Here is a 20,767-nt window from a genome sequence, read left to right on the forward strand (position 1 = left end):
TGCTCCTAACTGCCCTCCAGAACCCCACCCCCTACCTAAGCCTCCCTTTTCCTTGTCCCCTAACTGCCCCCCTAGGATCCTACCCCCTACCTGTACCCTGACTGCCCAAAACCTTATCCACCTCCCCCCCAGGAAGCCCCCCCCCAAACTCCCGACCCTCCCCGTCTCTTGACTGCCCCATCCAGAACCTCCCTGCCCCTTCTCCGACCCCCTGGCTCCCTTACCGTGCCGCTCGTCCTGGCAGGCTGGGCAGCAGGGGAGGAGGAGCAGGGGAGGAGCTCCAGACTGCCGGAGGCGATCTGCGGATGCAGGGAGGGAGTGATCTCAGCTGCAGGGGAGAGGAGGAGGGGCTCTCTCTGGCTGTCGGAGCCCCATGTAAATGGCACCATCCGGCCGGCTGCCCTGTTAGCCGCGCGCGCTCTGCATGGGGGGGAAGTCCGGACATTTACAAATTCCCCCCGGACGCTATTTTTAGCTCAAAAAGCCGGACATGTCCGGGGGAATCCGGACGAATGGTAACCCTACGATTGGCAAACTCTGAAAGGTCACCACTGTAAGTGGCGTCACTCTGGATTGTCACTGGTGTAACTGTGAGCAAAATCTAGCCCATGTGTCTTCAGATAACACAGTGTAACGTTGTAAAGCTGCGATTCAGGACTTTCCGGCCTGTATCTTGCTCATTCCATTGGTTATGCAGAAACCGTGACTAGGGTTACTTAACAGAACTGTGGCCCTGAGGCGCTGCTGGATTTTTCGGGCTCTGACCGATGCACAAACTACTTTGATTGAAAACAAACACACCCAGGAATTCTTTACATAAATCAGGACCCTTCATCACGAGCTGGATAAAAGGGCGGCATTATTTGCAAATTATACAGTTGCCTGTGAAGTTAACCGTGAACTTTTTAATTTCTAACAGCCTTGGCCATTCACTTTGTTTTTCATTTATTGGTAGAAGAAAAAAGGGAACATGGGGTTACACAAAGTCCAGTGGCGCAAAGTCATCTCTCTCAGCTCTTTCTGTTTCACTGGCATAGGCCCCAATCTCTCTAGGCCACATGGTAACTTGGAAATCTGCCCTGATTTAGGGGCAGTGCGTCGCTGCATCACTCCAGGAGCCCAGAGAACTAAGGGCGGCTCAGAGTCACCATTCCTCTCCTGCGCAGGGAGGAGGATGCAGGAAGCCCGATCCCGACTGAATACTCGTAAACTCCTATTTACTGGTAGGAGTTATGTGGCCAGCTAGAAGCCTCTTTGGGAGCCATCCAATCCGGGAGACTAAACAATGTCATGTGACATAGGTGACCAGCCACAGAGTGAATTACAAAGAGCAAATATTTGAAGTAGTAGTCTTGGGGGATGGCTCTTGAACAGCCCATGCAAACCATTCCTTCCTGCCTATGCTGGCTCAGATCTGTGGCTCATCCAGGCCAGGATCCTGGCTCCAACAGCAGCCAGAACGAGGTGCCTCAGAGGAATGCACAACTGTGGAATAAATAAATTCCCTCCTGGCCCCCGCAATTAGCCCCCTATATGCATGACTAATGAGCAGAATGTATTGACACTGAAGCCTATTTGCAGATAAGTCACTGACCTCAGCCTATAAACTGCCTATTGTTAATAAATGTATCTATGGCCCCCTCTTGCTATAGTACCAAGGTGGCTCCTGCTCTTTTAATATATTTATCCTCATATAGCGTGACCAGATGTCCAGATTTTATAGGGACAGTCCCGATTTTTGGGTCTTTTTTCTTATATAGGCTCCTATTACCCCCCACCCCCTGTCCCGATTTTTCACACTTCCCATCTGGTCACCCTATGCTCATAGCACCCCTGTGAGGTAGGGCACAGCTATTATCCCCATTGTATAAAGAGGGAAACTAAGGCAGAGTAAGACTAAGTGACTTGCCCAAGATCACGCAGGCAGTCTGTGGTAGAGCAGGGTCTTGAACCCAGGTCTTCTCTCAGTTACAGTCTAGCACCCTGCCCAGGCATTCTAATTCAGCTAGCTCCCCCCTTGTTATCACGTCACTGACATGCCTTGCCATTAAAATATCAACCAAAGCTCACATTGACACAGAGATGATCAAACATTGCTAATGGAACATTTTTCAATCACAAATCCAATTAAAAAAACCTAAATGTTCCATGGGAACGTGTCAATTTCAATAACATTTCTTTTTGGAAAAAAAAGGGAAAAAATGAAACATTTCAATGTGGTTGAGACCGTCCATTTCAACCTTATCAGAGCATTTCAATTTTTCATTTTGAAATTGACTTCTCATTTAGAAATCTGTTTTATTTTATATTATTTATTTTATTTTTATATTATTTTATTATACCATTTTATGTTATGCAAATTACAATATCAGTTACCAAACTACTTACCAGTTGGATTACCAAACACAAATTATTATTTTATGTTCATATATAATTTTAAAATAATTAAACCCTCATTTCAAATTATTAACAAAAAATAGAAAAATAAAGTAAAAATGAATATAAAATAAAATACAAATATAATGGACAAAAAGAGTCAAAAATCAATATTCAATTCTATTGAAATGAAATGTTACAGCTGACCTGAAATAAATTTTTTATTCTGAAATTTCACTTTTGGGGACATTTTGAAATGTCAACTTTTTGTTCCAATCTTGAACAACAAAAAAATTTTTGTGTCGGCATTTGCCATGGAACAGAAATCCAGTATTTCAACCAGCTCTGCTTTTCACTGCAAAGTGTAGATTTTGCTTCTCTGTACAAGTCTGATCAGCCTGGTTTCTCATGTGATCATTTAGCTGTAATCATCAGTTCAGGACCGAAGCATCTTTCTAGGTACTACCATAATAGAATAGAGAAGTGAAATATCAAGATGAGCCTCATTATACTGCAACTTCAACCCTGTGCCCAGATTCGAAGGCTTGTGACTTGATGTGTATTGATTTATATGCCCATTTATCATATCGTACTGTATATGGCACGCGGTTCTTGCATTTATTCGTTGGTTACTGACTTAAGCCTTATGCACCTGATGGTGCGGCAAGAACGCTGATGCTGATACTGCTAAGTGATTCCTGCTTGTTTTGAAACCACCTTTTATGTAACTCTTCATGCTGTACATAGGTCATATGTTCTCCCCTGCCCACCCCAAATTTCCTTGAATAACCTACGAGATAACTGAGTGAGACTGAAAGGAGACAAACCAGTCTGGAATTCAATCTTGCTTCATTATTGTCTGATACTGCAGCTGCCCCTGCTAGTTCACCCAAATGCTCGGAAATACCAATGGCAGTGAAACCTCCAAACCACGATCTTGAAAAGCCCAGCACTGTTCCGACTGGATGGAAGCACAACAGCTTTATCAGCTTTATCTCACCCTGGTCAGCAACTCTGTCCTTCTTTGAGCTTCCTGTTCATACGGATACACCATAGGAGCATAAGTGTATGATGCAACAACACGGGAGCAGGCTTGGCAAGTCAATGGCACATCTATGAGATCTAAGTGAAGGGCTAGCTTGAGCCTTTAAGCACAGCCCTTATTAACAGGCAGTGTGTAATGGCTCAGCCCCAGGAAGCTGTTGTGACAAGTCACGATTCCTCCCATCTCCCCTCTTGTTCAGGTGGGTTGGAAGTAAGTTACCACAGCCTTTGAAAGGGTGCCGCTTAGGATCTTTGAGGCAGGGGCTTTTTGTTCTGTGTTTGTACCGTGCCTAGCACAGTGGGGTCCAGGCCCACAACTCAGGCTCTGAGGTGCTACCATAATACAAATAATAACACTGCTCCATATGTACCTGGCCTGTGCATGGGCGGGAGAGAGCCATGACTCCTCTCCTTGCCCACCCACTCGCACATAGGGGTTAATATCCCAAGAGCAAGGCCTGCATTACACACCAGGCCGTACTCCCAGGTAGGCCATGCAAGGAGGGGTGTCTTCTGCCAGGAAGTCGCTGGGAGGTGCGTATGCTCAGCACCTCGGAACATCAGGCCAGCTCTGCTTAGGAGTCTCAATGTGGATTTAGGGGACCAGCTTGAGACACCCAAGTAGGAACACTTTGGCCTAAGAGATTTATCCAGGATCAATCAGCCTCCAACTGGGGAACAGAACCAAGAACTCCTGACTCCTGGTGCCTTGCTCTGATCACAAGACAGGCTGCCCTGGCCTCAGGGGAAGGGGAACTTTTCAGCGCCAGTAGTGTTCAGGAGCTGCCCTGGGATGCGGGGTGTGTGGGCCTGAGGGGACTCCACACGGGCTCACAAAGCAGCAGAGAGCAGTGGCCCAGGGAGGGAGGAAGTGGATGGGGAAGAAAGAAGGTTTGCTGTTGTCTAGTTGTTTACTGGAGCAGAGCAGGAAGAAGGACTGTGGCCTACAGCCAGGTCCCCATTTGAATAATGGAAACATAACACAAACGCAGCTTGGACAAGTGTGCTGTGTGAAATATTAACAGTCCTCCTTCTCCGTGTGGGCTCGCCACCCAGAGAGAAAACATGTTGTTTCCCCTGCTTTAGCTGAGGCTCCAGGGCCTTTCTGCCTAGGACTGAAGGTTAAAAGGTGTAGTAGTATAAAGGGCAACGATTGGCTGGCAAACACCAACCTCCTCCAGCTCAGGCTCAGGAGAACAAAACAAAGAGCTAATGAGCTTGCATTTGAGAACCACAAAGGGTGAGGAGTGGCCACTCCTAAGAGCATTGTAGCCAAGGCCAAGGCCATGTTTCCGGGCGTGCGGGCGGGCACTCAGGAAACCCTTGCTGTGCCTTTTTATAGGGCACAGTGTGTGTACCCCACTGCACTCTGCCGGCTGGTGCAGACAATACCAGGGTCAGTGCTCTTACCTCGCTGGCCTGTGCTGTGTTCCCCTGGTCCTTGTGCATGGAGGGGAGGGGGATTCTATCTCCACACTTATGTATTGGCTAAGGAGAAGAGCAGAGTGAAAATGGACAAGCCAATGTGATTTGGGTGAGCTGTATCCTGTCCCTTCCCAGCTTGCAGAAGTGACCAGGCCTCTATGACCCAGTGTTGTGTGTCATGTAAAGGATTTTGCATCTTCTCTTTATTAAGAAAACCAGCCCTGAAGAAAGGGACATGGACTTGAACTGGAGGGTGTCACATGGGCCACGGCTGTGTGCTGAGGGCCACAAGCGGCCCGCAGGCCATGGGTTGAGAACCACTGCTCTACCCAGTGGCTTATAGTAGTATTTGGGGAAAGAGGAAAAGGGGCTGGGTCCAAAATGTAATAGGATGAAATTTAGCCCAGGAAAGTGTAAGATGATCTCATAATCTCCTAACAGCAAGGTCGACTGGGCTGTGGAAAAAATCTTCCAAGGAAAGAGGATAAAGCCCAGTAAACAGAGTAATTTAAAATGACACTGAAAAAAGCGCCGGGGAATACTTTTGTAGGGAACAATCTCTCGTTGCAAGATGAACTAGCCTGTCCTTTGACCTTGAATTCCTCTGGTGCTGCAAATACAGCTGGCGGCAATGTTAATCTGAGACCCAGCACCGCTCAGCTTGGAAAATCTAACACGATCACAGCCGAGGTGGGTTCTTAGGCATCTGGATCTCCTGCCATTGGCTTGGAGTCCCTCAGATCTGTTGGATGCAAGAGGCAGGCACATTCAGACAGGATTGTTTCCCGTTGACAATTTTCTTTTGCAGGTTGTTGTTTTTCTGGAATGGGAAATGGACTTGGGATGGACTGCAGGGTAGGAGCTCACTTTATTTAGATTTAGCTACATGGACGCACCTGCCCTAGACTCTGGGTGCTCTGACAATTATTAAAGGCACAACTCATCCGAAAAGAACAGATCAAGAGCAAATCCCACCCCACTTTAAAAGCAAACAAACAAGCCAGCCAGTCAGCAAGAGAAGAGGTCCCCACCTTTCTCCCACCCCAAAGGGCCTATAAGACAAGACTGTATTGCATAACAATTAGGCCATGCAATGTAAGAGATTAACTCCCTTCCCAGTATGTGCATATTGGGACCATGACCCAAACTTGACCACTAGTCCGGTAAGAGATTGAACTTTGACAAAGATGGAAAATGGGAATGTCTAAACATTAAAAAGAAAATATTCAGGCACGAAGGCGCTAGTTATTGTGTCTAAGAGTTCCCTTAACAAAAGAGAGAGTAGAGTAGAAGAATCGTCCAGTGGTTAGGGTGCTAGCATAGCACCTGGGAGATCTCAGTTCAAATCTATGTTCTGCCACAAACATCCTGGGTTACCTCAGGCAAGTCTCTGTGCCTCAGCTCCCCATCTGTACAATGGGGATAATGCATTGCCCTACCTCACAGGGTGTTATGAAGCTACATCCATTAAAGAGAGTGAGATGCTCAGATACTGTGGTAATAGGGGTCAAATAAGTACCTAAGAAAGCATGGCTACCCTTACCTGAGCTTGCAGTATGCACATCACTAATCAAACCAGTCTGAAAAGGAGCAGACTTGGTGTGAATGTAAGCAGCTGGCTTATTCAGTGATCTAGATGCAATCTCTGGCTGTGGATGCTTGAGTTGCATGCGAAAAAGTTGCTCACACATCCACTATGTGCAGAATTGCTTATTGTTATTACAGCAATGCCCAGACTCGGAACCAATGTCAACGCCCCAGCGTGCTAGCTGCTGTACACACACAGAGTAAGAAACATCCCTCCCCTAGTGCTTATAATCTAAATAGGCAAGACAGGAATTTCCTTTTCACCCACAACATCTCAACAAAAGCTTGGGAATGGAGGCAGTGATGTGACCAAAGTCACACAATTTGTCCGTGACAGAGTAAGGAATTGAACACAGGTCTCCTGAGTCTCAGGCAGGTGCCCTAACACCAAAGCCACCCTTCCTCCCCAAGCTCTATGCCAGTCGTTGTCAATTTATTACACATTGTAGGCCACATATTCAGCCACAATGTGTTGCAGGGGCCGGCTGGCAGGGCAGCACGGCTGCCCCGGACCTTGAAGCTCCCAGGGCCAGCCGGCTGCCCCAACCCTGGATCCCCGCCACGCGGCTGCCCCAGACCCGGGGCCCCGACCGCGTCGCACTGGGTGGCAGGGCAGCCTGGACCCCTCCGTGCCGGGCAGCCGGGAACCTGGCAGACCCCGGCACACGGGCTGGCCTTTAGCACACAGCTCAGCTGGGCCACAGCTGTGTGCTAATTGGGCTGCATGCAGCCCGTGGGTTGAGAACCGCTGCTCTACGTGAACAAGGGAACAGCCGATGAAACGATATACATGGGACTGCAGAACTGACCCATGCAGAATGTGGGGTCTTCTTGGCTTCTCTGGTCAGCTGACTCCACTTTACCATCCCTCTGGTGTGTCAGCCGGTTGCCAACATTTAAGTCCCAGCAGCCTTTGCACTCATACCCATTAGCCACTTCTGAGGCTACTGGGACATACAAGTCTATGTGCAACCATAACAGGGAGGCTGATTTGGAATTCTCTGGGCTGGCAGAGTAGTAGATGGGGCAGAGGGGAAGAAGGTTTACCCATGCGTTAGTGAATGTGCAGCTGTGGGTCAGATTAGGGTGATGCAATATCAGCTCTGAGGAAGCACGGTCCTTTTGCAACCACAAAGGCCTAAAGTTGATACTGTGTACAGGTCAGGGTGTGCCGCTCACCCAGAGCCCTGGACATGCTGAGGCAGCCTAGCCAGGCCTGCCATGGCAGAACCAAGATCTGCAAGTTTGCGTTCCCCGGTGGGTCTGCGGAATTATGGAACCAGATCGGGAGAGGTTAACGCACTGGGGAGTGGATCTGGCCTTCCATGAGGAAACCTACATTGGGAACAGATGTTCCAGCTGATAGGATTATAAAACACCAGGATTTTCATTCTGGTTCAGCTCCTGCCAGAAGGAACCTGCAAAGAAAACAAATGATACGGCAACAGATAGCGCAATTCTAAATGCAGTGGCTAAACACAGACATGCTATAAAAGTATAATAAATCACGGGGAAACCTAAAAGGAAAGCATTGCAGGAGAGCGATAAGCAACCAGCCATAATGAGAACGCTGTGCAACCAGTGATAAATTCACTGCACGGGAATCAGGATTTGTGGAAATCAGGGATAGAAAAGGACTGTTCGGTTTTATCTAGTCCATGCTTCTGGCTGCTGCGGGTTTGTTCCCTCTAGTGTCTATTTGTGTTGTGTCCAGTCTTAGGAGGCACAAATGGACTATTCTTGGGGTTCTGATTGCTCGTATTGCAAAGAGGAGCCAGGGGAGGGTATCTCAGAATGGAAAAGGTTGAGAACCGCTCAACTGTTCCACAGTCTAATGCAGCGTTTCTCAAATGCAGCCACCAGGGGCTTTTCTTGCGGACACCAGCCTTCTTTCTGGGTGGTGATCGGGGGAGGGCTCCCCTGGAGCCACAAACGCCAGAGGAGCAGACAGCTGGTGTGAGTCCCCCACCTTCCCCAGGGCGGTGGGGCTCAGGCTTCCAGCTTTAGCCCTGGGATGGCGGGTGGCAGGCTCCAGCCATGCGGCGGTGGGCTCTGGCCATGGGCTCTGTCCCCCAGCCCCTCATGTATCACCCCCGGTCCTCACGGCCTCCTCCGGCCCCTCACCCATCCACCACATCACCCCCAGCCTCATTGCCTCCCTACCCATCTCCCATCCAAGACTTAATTTGTCTCCTGGCTTGCCAGGGCTGAATAAGTCTGCTGTGAAAAGTGATATCTGTTTGTTTCTTAATATCACTTTTCACTGCCTCCCAGCTAGCTAACAATTCTGCTGCTGTGAAAAGTAGAATCAGACTTACTAGCTAGCAAGTCTAAAAAAAAAAAAATTGTTGTGAGAACCCCTGACATCTCATTGCAATGAAATTCCTCCCACTCTTCAGCCTACAGAATGCATGTCCTTGGCCCACCATCAGCCCTACTCCTTTCCATCACTGGGGTGAAATCCTGAGCCTATTGAAGCAATGACAAAACTCCCCAGAAGGGCAGGATTCCACCCTTTGTGTCTGCACCCATGAAATGTTTCTAAATAACAACATCCTCCTCTGGTCCTTCAGCCAAAATATCAAGATGTTAATCTTTCCTTATTGATCCCCTCCAGCCCCCTAATTATATCCGATTTTGCCAGTATCCTTTTGCTGTGGTGGTACCTAGTACTGAATGTACTGTCCAAGAGATGGTGTCCCCAAGGATGAAGGGAGCAGGACTTTCCTTCAGCTGTGGTGTCTCTATTTATATTATGATTTGTATATCAATAGCCCCTCAAGGCCCCAAACAGGTCAGGGCCTCATTGCACATACAAACACGCACACACACAGCCCTTGCCCTGAAGAGTTTACTTTCTAAATAGACAAGAGAGACAAAGTGTGTGTGGGCGGGGGGTTGTCTACCCATTTTACAGATGGGAAACTGAGGCACAGAGAGGTTAAATGACTTGCCCAAGGACACACAGGGAGCCCGTGGCAGAGCTGGGAATCAAACCAGGTCTCCTAAAGCCCAACAGCATCCAAAATTATGCTTTACGCTATCACATCTAGGGTTGTTTTTCAGCATTCCTGCTTCCCAGCTGTCTCCTTCCCATTGAATAGTTCTCTTTGAGATTTGCATTCCCCATCATCGGCTTGTCTAAATTGGATCTCCTTCCAGGAACTGTGCCCTGTGTCTCACTGTCCTTCCTTCCCTTATGGTCTGTGATAAAAATTAGTTCTCCTTGCATGACATTTTCAAAAATGTTCATTTTGTAGCATATGGGTTAATGAGGCACCCAAGCAAACAGAGGCAATAGTGCTTATAAGAACAGAGTGTTAGTTAAGGGACTGGCCTCACCTCACCTCAGGAGAGCTAGGTTCAAATCCTAGCTAGGCTATGGATGCACTGCGAGGCCATGGACAAATTGCTTCCAGCCAGCTTTTCAGAAATGCTCACTAACTTTGTGTGCCTCCATTTTTGGGTGCGCAATTTGAGACATTTGTTCCTGGTTGTCAAGAAGTTCTGGTCCCATGTCTCACCCCTATGAGCTCGGCCAGTGTTATGAGCGATGGATATAGGTTGCAATATTCAGATTGTGAGCAGCTAACGTCCAGGAGTGTGTGGAGTTGAGATTTTGATTTGGAGTCATCTCTCATTATTAGAGGGGGCAGACCAAGGTCACCCACAACCAGATTTGCAAGTGCTCAGCACCCACAAAGGGTCAGATTTTTAAGAGCTCAGCATCCGCCTAAGCACCTAGATCAGGGGTCGGCAACCTTTCAGAAGCGGTGTGCCGAGTCTTCATTTATTCACCCTAATTTAAGGTTTCGCATGCCAGTAATACATTTTAACGTTTTTAGAAGGTCTCTTTCTATAAGTCTATAATCTATAACTAAACTATTGTTGTATGTAAAGTAAATAAGGTTTTTAAAATGTTTAAGAAGCTTCATTTAAAATTAAATTAAAATGCAGAGCCCCCTGGACTGGTGGCCAGGACCCGGGCAGTGTGAGTGCCACTGAAAATCAGCTCACGTGCCGCCTTCGGCACACGTGCCATAGGTTGCCTACCCCTGACCTAGATAAAAGGACAGATTTTCAAAAAAACCTCAGCTCTTATTGTGATGCCTATGGTCATCCAAATGGTGAAGTCTTCTGAAAGTCTGTGGTACAGCCAGGATTACAAACCAGATGTCCCCGTCCTCTATTCTAACTACTAGACCACAATACCTCCCTTGGCTACAACTTACCTACCTCCAATATTCCCCTTCAGAGTCGGGGGAAATAGTCTTCATTTCCTCTCCTAAGCTGTTCTTGAGTGTTGCCGTGGCCCATTAAACAGCTCCTGAGTATCCCTCCGCCCCAGAGGTGATTACATTTCAGTGATGCCCCAAACCCTTAGATCTAGTTTATGAACTACTTGGGGAGGAGGAAAGGCCTTATATAAATGTACGTTACTTACAGAAAACAAATCTAGGCTGCCTGAGACTGAGTGAATCATGGCAATGTCCCTGGCTACTGAGTGAAATCAGCAATCGGATCCCTTTGCTTGCTCAGCGCCTGTGCTCGGCAGCAAAGGGACTTTTTGTTCACAACCTCACCTCGTTAGGAGATGGCGCGTGACTGGGTACATGTGCACTGTCAATAATGCTCCGGGACCGATGGAAAATTAGCCACAGCATAAAAAATACCTCTTATGACCTACCTGCTGCCGCTTCTGGCTTTCACCAGGAGAATTAATTAGCTGCTCTGCCACTAGAATAGCACCACGGAGTGGACTGATGTACTCAGAGGCAGCAGAGTGGATAATGCTTGTGGGGCCTGATTCTCTCTTAGGCAAAAGGCCCTTTAAGCTGCTCTGGGGGTGAAAAGGGCTTTATGCTGAGTGGAACTGGACCCGAGAATAACCCCTGTGGTGAGCTTGCCCAGCTGGTGCAGAGCAGCTCTGCACCAACCCTGCTCCCAGCCTCCCTCAGCTCATTGACAAGGTCTCTACCCTGCCCTGAGTGCCTATTACAGACTCACTCCTCCTGCTGTGCCGCCTGCAGTGGTGTGTCAGCTCCTGAGGCGTTTCTTTCCCTGGGGGCTTTTCCTGGTAGATTTTGTTCCGCTCCTATCTTAGTGCAGCAGCCAGACACACACAGAGTCCTCTACAACACGCTTCTTCACTCCTGAAGCTGGGCCGTAAGTAAAGCTAACTGTGGGAGTGACTGGATGACTCAGGGAACTGGGAGCAGGGTGGCAGGAACTTTTGTCTCCAGGTCACTGAGGGTTTGTCTACACTGCCATTAAAACCCCACGTGCCGGCTGCCCCGGGATTGCGGGGCTCGGACTAAGGGGCTGCTTAACTGTGGTGTAGACATTTGGGCTCGCGCTAGAGCCCAGGCTCTAGGATCCTGTACAGCTACACTGCAATTAAACTACTCCTTAACTCCACAAGCCCGAATCCGTTGGCACGGCCCAGCCGCGGGTGTCTAATTGCAGTGTAGGCAGACCCTTGGTCAAGTCTAACTCGGGCTGGAAGTGCCCACGTTCTCAAATGGGTCAGGCAAGTCAGCCGAGTGCCCAAGGCACAGTCCAGGCATCCTGAACTGCACTATCATGTCTCATATCCTATGAAATGAATCTGCTTCTCCTGCAGTCTCCAGATAAAAACATACCTCCCACCCCCAATTCTCCAGCTAAACACGTACATCCCTGACACACACCCTCCTCCTGTAAAGCCTGGGAGAAAAGCCAGCCCTTGCAGCGCATCCTGATGGCTATCAAACCCAGGCCAGCTCCAGATAGTTGGGGGCTCTAGCAGTGATAGGGAGGGCAGGGGAGAATGTCCTTAAAGGGGCAGACCCGCTGTCCCAGCTGGTAGGGACTGAATAGCTGAGCTGGGCTGTAACCAAACTAGTCCAGTGGCTCTTGTCACCTGCTGATGATCACATCAATGAAGTGGGACAGAGATGCCCTTAAAGGGGCAGATGCCCCTGTCCCTGAAACTGTCCCAGCAGGGGAAAGGACGGGGGGACTCCGGATCCGCCCCCTAAAAGTTAAACACTGTGTGACATTTACCCTTAAGCCAGCCCAACAAAGGGGGAAGCCCTTCTCAGAACCTGCAAAGAACACTATGATAAGCTATGCCTGTGTAACACCAAGACACCCTGGTTGTGATCAGCTGGGATCAAACCTGGGACCCCTGGAGCTTAATCCATGAGCCACTACTGCATGAGCTAAAAGACACACACCTCTTAGCCAAGCGTGTAGCAGGCTCACCACTCTCTGATGGTGTAGCTGCTACTAGAGGGGGCCAGAGCACCACACCAAGCAGGCATGGATTACCCTTGCACCTGGTCTGCACTGCTCTCCCATGGTCACTCCCCCTAGAAAAGCTGCTTGTGCTGGTGTTCTAGCACCAGTAGGGTGACCAGATGTCCCGATTTTATAGGGACAGACCCAATGTTTGGGGCTTTTTCTTATATAGGTTCCTATTACCCCCCACCCCAGTCCTGATTTTTCACACTTGCTGTCTGGTCACCCTAAGCACCAGTGGGAGAATTACTTCCAATTCTCAATGCAGACAAGGCTGCAGAGAATGTGCTTTTAGCCCAGATGCAGCCGAGCGCCCCTTGCTGGGGTCAGTGGCTCTTTTTCGGCCTTCTTCCAGCATATTAAACCATTTTCTTCCTTCTCAGACTTGAGAGCTCCCCTACACCTGCAGGAGAAAGTCAGGCAGGCTGAGGTGTTGCTAGGAATTCAAATTGTACCCACAATCCTTTGTTCTCTCATAGCCTTACCCCAGAGGGCCTTTGCCTTAAAGCAGGGCAGGAGCGCCACGCCACTGGGGGTAGGACACAACAGGACCCAGATCCTCAAAGGTCTCTAGGGGCCTAGCACCCACTGATTTCAATGGGCGTGAGTGCTGACATACTTCCGAGGCTACAGGCCTATTGTGCACAAATTCCTTTGAGGATCTGGGCCAAGGAGCCTTCCTTGCACACTTTGTTTACGCCACAGGAGCCAGGCACAGCTGCGGTCCCTGCTAGTGCTGGTTGAAAAAAAAAAATGGGGGGCGTGGGAGAGGGAAAAACAGTCTCTCAATGTTTAAACTTTCCCACTAGAAAAGGAAGGGGATGTTTAAAAAGAGAGAGACACAGTAGAGAGCCCTCCCCCTCGCCCCCAGCCACACCCCCCCGCCCCCAGCCACACCCCCCCAAATGAAATGTTTCCAAAAACTTCAAAAGATTTTGGCTTGAAATTTTCCTCAGAAATGGAAAGATAGTGACCAAAATGAAAACAGTGGGTGGAAATCTCCCATTTTGGTTAAAAGGGCATTTGCCATGAAAAATTAAAAAAAAAAAAAAATTGGGGGGAGGGGAGGAAAATTTTTGAGTATCTCTAGCCTCTGTGAGAGTCGGAGGGTAAGGAGCACTCACTGTTAGCGCCCCCTAGAGGGAGGGAGATAGCCACACACAAAGAAAAATCATGACTGTTCTCTAAGGCGAATGCCCAGCCAGGCTTTGGCGGCAGCTCAAGGATTCGTTACAAACTCCCAACTCTGTCTGTGTTATATCTCCTCATGGGTTATTGTGTCTCCAGCTGGTGAAAACGGCAGAGCTGGATCCAAGTAAGAACTACGTGGTCGGCTTCCATCCCCACGGGGTCCTGGTGGCCGGTGCCTTCCTCAATTTCTGCACCGAGGCAACGGGGTTTTCGCAGCTGTTCCCGGGGCTGACCCCTCACATGATGATGCTGACACTCTGGTTCAGAGTCCCCTTCTTCAGGGACTACCTGCTGAGTGGAGGTAAGCAGGGCCGTAGCATGGGGGCAGAGTATGAGGGGCAGTGGTAATGACAGATAGGACCTTGGCCCTCTGGGACCACGTGAAAAGCTGGGGATTTTGGAAGAGTCACACTGGGGAGCCTATTAGTGGTTTGGGTCCCTATGTTCTTTGCCATAAGCAGGTACACAGCCAAGGAGTGGAGGGAACACAGGAAAAAAAGCTTTGAACAGGTACAATCAGCCCTTTAATGCCCTGTCCTTCCTTCTCTCCTCCCCCTACTTCCTCGGTTTAACTGGGGAGGGGGGAGGGTCTGTTTTTAGCCCTGCAGCATGAGCCTTGCAAGCCCATCAGTTAAACTGGGCTCTGAGACTCACTGCCTGGTTTTGCAGTGTAGACGTTCCCACAGGCACAGATAGAATGCTGGAGACTGGGGAAGGAACAGGCAGTGAGAAAAAATAAGCGGATGAAAATAATACATAGCACTTTCCATCTGATCCTGCCCAGCACTTTCCGAAGGCGGTTAAGTGTAATTGAAGAGATGGGGAAACTGAGTCAGGGAGCTAATAGGTACGATTTCCACTGGAGCCAGCAAGAGTTAGAGACTCAAATCCCAGTAACATTCAGTGGATGTTTCTTAGGTTCCTTTGAAAATCCCAGCCTAAGTGTCTTGCCCAAAGTCTCTCGATGAGTCAGTGGCAGAGGTGGAATGGAATGCAGGTCACCTGGCTCTCAGCCTGCTGACCGAGTCACAGTTGCATCTCCACTGTTTAGAGAGACATCAGAGGGAGGCAGAAACCCAGTGGGCTCACCAGGGCTGGCACCGTTTGCATTGCCTCCACAGGTAAAGATGGGGTTTGTCATCCCACCAGGTCACCAATAGGAGCCCAATACTGCTCCCATTGAAGCCAGTGGCCAAACTCCCATTGATGTCAATAAGAACTGCACGCCAACCCACCTCTGTCTTTTCCTCCTCCAAAACGCTGCCCCTGTTTCTGTTTATTCATGACCAGCAGCAAGGCTTTAGGTCTCGGTCCAGTAAAGCTGGAAGCATCCTCTTTGCTCTAGCCACACGAATAGTCTCACTGAAGTCAGTGGCACTATTTGCGCACAAAGTTCAGCACCTGTGTAAGTGCTTTGCGGGATCAGTTCCTGGGTGCTTGCCCAAACCCTTTACACCAGCCGCAGCAGCGCTTTCGAAGTGCTGGAGCAGCAGATTCGGCCGTGCCCCTGGCACCCGGAAGTGCCCATTGCACATGAGCTGGCAGAAAGAGCAACAAGGCTTTGGGGTGGGAACTGAGTGAGCAGCTGCGCCATAGTGTGATACATAGCACTTTCCAGCTGAGCACGCACGGCATTTTACGAAGGAAGAGATGGGGAAACTAAGTCAGGGGGAGACTAGGTACGATTTCCACAGGGGCCAGTGAGAGTTAGACACTCAAATCCCAGTAATATTCCATCGAGTTGGGCACCTAACTCCGAAAATCCCAGCCCAAGTGAGCTGCCCAAAGTCTCTTTGTGAGTCAGTGGCAGAGAGAGAATGGAATGGTTCAGGACTGGCCTGTTGGCAAAAGGCAACAAAAGCTCCCATGCTATCCCAATAGCGTCTTTTTAGCAGAGCCGTAACTAGGCATTTTAGCACCTGGGGCGAGCAAACATATTTGCGCCCCCTACTGGGGTTTTTTCCTCATTTTTCCACCCCCACGGCTTTGCACCCTGGGCGGCTGTCCCATTAGTCCCACCCTAGTTACGGTTCTGCTTTTTAGCCTATTCCTTCGTCTGCCGCTGCCTGGTCTCCGGATGCTAACAATCACATATGTACTATTGTTTTCCACCATGATGCCTCCTGTACCAGGGACTGTCTCTTTGACCACATCTGCCAAACACCTTCTCTCACTTCCAAATCCCAGATTCCCTAAAAGGGACCAGCGCACCTTGTGACTGTCCCCCAGTTGGGGTTTGGAGGGCTGGAAAGGGCTGGATCAACATCTGGCGCTATAGAAGAGAGGAGGAGGATGCACCTTCAAGCACCGTAGTGGAGCTGTACAAGTAGTGATGTATGAATGACTGGCCCATGGTAATTGAGGCTCTTAGTGTCAAGCGTCTCTTCTTGTCTCTGCCCCTCCCAGGTCTCGTCCCATCCGACAAAGACAGTGCTTCGTACGTGCTGAGGAGGTGGGGAGGTGGGAACGTGCTGGTCATAGCAGTGGGAGGGGCCCAGGAGGCCCTAGATGCGCGGCCTGGAGCCTTCACCCTACTGCTGAAAAACCGCAAGGGGTTCGTTCGACTGGCCATGGAGCACGGGTAATGCTGTGAGCCCTGTCGCTGCCCTCACGCCGACACCGCAGTGACGGGAGGGGAGGCAAGGAAACAAGGCCACCCGGCCAGAGGAGGGGAGGCCGGCCTGCTGGCTGGGCCGTTCCCCTGCCAGTCCCACAGCAGGAAGGAGAGCTGGGGCTGGCCGGAGAGCACCAGGACGGACGCTGGATGGGGTGCCTCTAATGGCCGGCTCCAAAGCCTGTTGACGCCAGCGGGAGTCTCTCCGTTTACTTCAGTGGGCTTTGGCGCAAGTGGCCATTGGCTTTGCTTATGCTTAAGGCCAGCACTGTGTTCATAAAACCATGCCCTCGACAGCCCTGCCCATCTGTGGCAAGGGGGAGCCTGCTTGCTCTGAGCAAGGCAGAGACTCCTTGGACGTACAGGGGTTAGGCTAGCAGAGCCACGCCACTCCCCCGGCACTATTAGCCCTAGCGTGGGCTCTGCAGACACTGCTCTCCCAGAGAGGCAGGCGGCGGTGCCTCCGCCTTATCTCTTGCCCAATGGCAAAGCGCGAGTTCTTGCTGAGTGCAGAGCTCTGCTGGCTTCTGGCCATGCACAGAAAGAGCCTCCTCTTCCGTGCACTGTCTGCTGGCCTGCCGCGCTTGTGCTGCCTGCCCTGTCCCCGTTCTCCCTCCGCAGGGCTCCACTCGTCCCCGTGTTTTCCTTTGGGGAGAATGAGCTCTTTGACCAGGTCGACAACCCAAAGGGCTCCTGGCTGAGGCGGACGCAGCACCGTCTTCAGCAAATCATGGGCATCTCCCTCCCCCTGTTCCATGCCCGGGGCGTGTTCCAGTACAGCTTCGGGCTGCTCCCGTATCGACGGCCCATCTTCACTGTGGGTAAGTTTGTCCTGGTCACTGGGTGCTGTGATTGCGCTTGGAGATTGTTACAGGGCACATCACCATCTAGGTAGGACAAGATGGTGCCTTTGGCCACAGCCCTTTGCCGGGGTTGTGCTTACGCTACATCAACCCCAGAGCAGCCCCAAGGGGCATTGTTACTCAGAGACATACAATTCCTTCCCCTGCTTTCTCCTGGCTCCAGGGTGGAGTTATGGATTTGCTGCCAGCTTGCACAAACTAAGCCATGGCTCATTTCAGACATATGTATAGGGCACCGGCTCCTGAATGCAAAGAAAAGCTTGAAAATGTGACCCAAGTATAATTGATGTCTGCCTGAGTCCGCAGACAGCCTGAAACAATAGCTCCAAGAGGTGTGAACTTCCCCATTCATCTGAACTCGGAAATCTGCTGCCTCCCGCAAGGATGGGCAGGGCTACAGCATAGGGATGGGGTGACAGGAAGACCCATTTATGGTATACATAGGGACAAGGTTGCTTTGGTTCAGCTCTGACCTGAGACTTTGCATCACACTAAGTAGAGCTGATTGTTTCTGTATCCTCCAGCCACTTCCACAAGCAGATCAGAGACTGAACAAATCTGCAGCCCTACAGAGTTTACAGGAGTGTTTAAAAGGAGCAGCACTAGGTTTAGAGAAGAAGCAGCTGAAAGAGCTGGTTAAATACCCCCCAAAGTCCCAGTAGAAGATAGGCTCTTAAATACCATTGAGGGTCTGGGCCTCGGTGAACAAACTGCAGAGAAAGGCAGTTCCTAGCACGCCAGTCCGCGTGTGGCTAGATTTCAGTGGAGCTCAGTGGTTTCAGTGGAATCACACCTGCTTTCACCAACAGTGGATTTGACCCACTGAGCACAGCCAGCATTTGTTAGTCTAATTAAAGAGGCTGTTTGAAAAGGCCAAGGCTGACAGTGCTGATTGGGTTTGACAGCCTGCAATTACTCCTAATTGTTTTACAGCTTGTTTGGATCTCTCAATGGCTTTACTCGCCCTCACACCCGCATCTTCAGGACCTGTAATTAGACAGATGGACAGCAACCCAAAACAATAGGAACCCATTGCAGCCTGACAAACACAATTAGAGTGAAGTTCAGAAGGATGACAGATAACCCCAAGGCCTTCCTGCCTGATAAAGAGGCAGCCTGTCCCACTGTCAATTGCTTCTTGGGGAGGGAGGGCACTTGTTCTCATTGCTAGAGTCACTTAGGCCCAGTCCGCATCTTTCATTGATCGCAATGGAAGTTAGGAGCCAAAATACCTTGGAGGCGTTTCAAAAGCCGTTTCAAACCCTGTGAAGGTTTTCAGAGGGTGGGCGGATAGCACTTTCTGAAAAGCAGAATCCTTTAAGGTGCGTCTCCAGTTGGGCTCCCAGAAATGGAAGCAACCAAAATTACAAGTATATTTTGAAAATCTTGACCTCTGTGGATATGCCCATACTGCAATAAAACACCGGCTGCTGGCCCAGGCTGGTGGAGCTGGAGGGCTATAAAATTGCAGGGTAGACGTTCAAACTCAGGCTGGAACTGGGGCTCTGGGAACCTCCTGGTTGCGAGGTCCCAAGTCCTGGCTGCAGCCTCATCCCATACACCTAAACTGCAGTTTTTTAGCCCTGCAACCCGAGCCCCACTAGGCTAAGTCAGTGGCCATAGGCCAGTGGCAGGTGTTTGCAGTGTAGACATGCTCCCCGGGCCCCACGCCTTCCTCCTGGGGCTCTGTGAATGGTGTTGTAGATAAATCCAGCTTATGATTAAGGGGGGAGGCTTTTTGGGTGATAGCCACAGTGCTCCCACGGCTCTTCCCTGGGCGAGAGCCCAGATTCCAGGGGCAGCTTGTGGCTTCACTGAGATCTTTTCTCTGTGTTTTAAAACAAGAGGTTACTCCAGAGGTGCCAAATCCTAGTAACAGTGAGCGGCCTGCCAGGAGCTCCAACACCACATCTCATTTATCTCAAATGGCGACAGCCTGCCTTTGCGTCTCATGGTGCCCACAGATAACGTTACCTAGCTCTTAGCTAGCACTCTTCATCCACAGATCTCAAAGCACTTTACAAAGGAAGGTCAGTATCATTATCCCCATTTTACAGATGGGGAAAACTGAGGCACAGAGAGGTGAGCAGACTTGCCCAAGGTTACCCAGCAGAGCTAGAACAAGAACCCAGGTCTAGTTCCCGAGTTGTAGTTCAGTGCCCTATCAGCTAGGCCCACCACCTCCCAACTACAAGTCCCCAGCATACAATATTCCATCTTGATCCCTAACTACAATTCTGTTCAACTGGAACATTGCATACTTGAACCTGGGGCCTCCAGGGGCCAGAGCTTGGCATTAAAAATGAGGGTGGCATCTGGATATCCCGGCTCAGAGGCTGTAGTCTTTCCTAATGTTTGTGCGTTTGTTTTCCAGTTGGGAAGCCAATTAAAGTGGAGAAGAAGCACAACCCATCCCAAGAAGAAGTCGATCGATTACATCAGACGTACATTGAGGAACTGTGCAAACTCTTTGAGGCGCATAAAACTAAATACAATGTCCCAGAGGACAGGCATCTTGAATTTATATAAACCAGGCCACCCCATTTGTTGATACTGGGGATGGGCCCGAAAGTTCAGCTCCACATTTCTCCACCATCTGGAACCTTCAGAACCTAACGTTTGATTTCAGCCCTCTATAAAGCTAAGGGCCAGCTACAGATTTGGGGTCTGTTTCCCCAACGTCTGTGTGTGTTTCGATCCAGAGTTTGAATTTAGGCCCATCTCTAGTTTACACTAGTGCCGTATGGTACTTTCTCCAGTTTCCCACACTTTCTAATGTCACGATCACTTGGTAAGAGATTGTCAAATAAAAATCCCAGCAATATTAAAATTCCCCTTTCGTAAAACTCCTATTTCCAATTCAGCCTTAAGAGTTACATCACCTTTATTAAATCACCCTGCTATTTCCAGACAGTGGCAAACTATTAAGACCCTCCCTTGCATGTGATTCTAGATGGGTGTTGTTTTCACAGGTTAGCCATGAAAACGCTCAGGCTCAAAGAAGCAGAGGTCAATGCCCTCAGCCTCCAAATGGGCTATTGAGCCTTTCACCGCTAGGTCGCCTTTTTGGCTTCAACAGAGGTTATGTCTGCACTGCAATCAGAAGGGGCAATTGCAACACCCGTACACATACCCAACTTGGCTTTGATCTAGCTAGCAGTATAACTGCTACTGAGTAAAAACAGCAGTTATGCTGCAGGAGCAGCGGTAGCTCCATAGGCTAGCCCTGCCCGCCCGGACCCTGGATACATACCTGAGTGGCCTTTGCCCAGACACGTCTACACGTGCTGCAGTCACACCTCCTGACTGCCGTGTAGACATACCCAGAGTTATTCAGCATTCAGACCAAGGTAACAGATAGGAACGTCTATTCCAAGGGATAGCT

At 49.8% G+C, this 20,767-nt stretch overlaps 1 protein-coding gene across 1 annotated transcript; it reads left to right on the top strand.

Moving 5' to 3' along the window:
• The first annotated feature begins 11,026 nt into the window (after positions 1-11,026).
• Positions 11,027-19,911, top strand: MOGAT2 (monoacylglycerol O-acyltransferase 2). The gene is made up of 5 exons (XM_029911557.1): positions 11,027-11,041; positions 14,002-14,206; positions 16,312-16,486; positions 17,141-17,340; positions 19,757-19,911. Exons 1-5 carry the CDS (start codon positions 11,027-11,029, stop codon positions 19,909-19,911), a joined length of 750 nt encoding a protein of 249 aa, XP_029767417.1.
• Positions 19,912-20,767: the final 856 nt, after the last annotated feature.

Source organism: Terrapene carolina, unplaced genomic scaffold, assembly GCF_002925995.2.
Source record: "Terrapene carolina triunguis isolate 2854851 unplaced genomic scaffold, T_m_triunguis-2.0 Scaffold97, whole genome shotgun sequence".
In the NCBI taxonomy this organism is placed as follows: Eukaryota; Metazoa; Chordata; order Testudines; family Emydidae; genus Terrapene; species Terrapene triunguis.

Bases quoted from the DNA above. Each gene is read 5' to 3' on its own strand.
- MOGAT2 (XM_029911557.1), top strand. The intron at 14,207-16,311 runs GTAAGCAGGGCC...TGCCCCTCCCAG, and splicing joins GGACTACCTGCTGAGTGGAG to GTCTCGTCCCATCCGACAAA. The intron at 16,487-17,140 runs GTAATGCTGTGA...CTCCCTCCGCAG, and splicing joins CGACTGGCCATGGAGCACGG to GGCTCCACTCGTCCCCGTGT.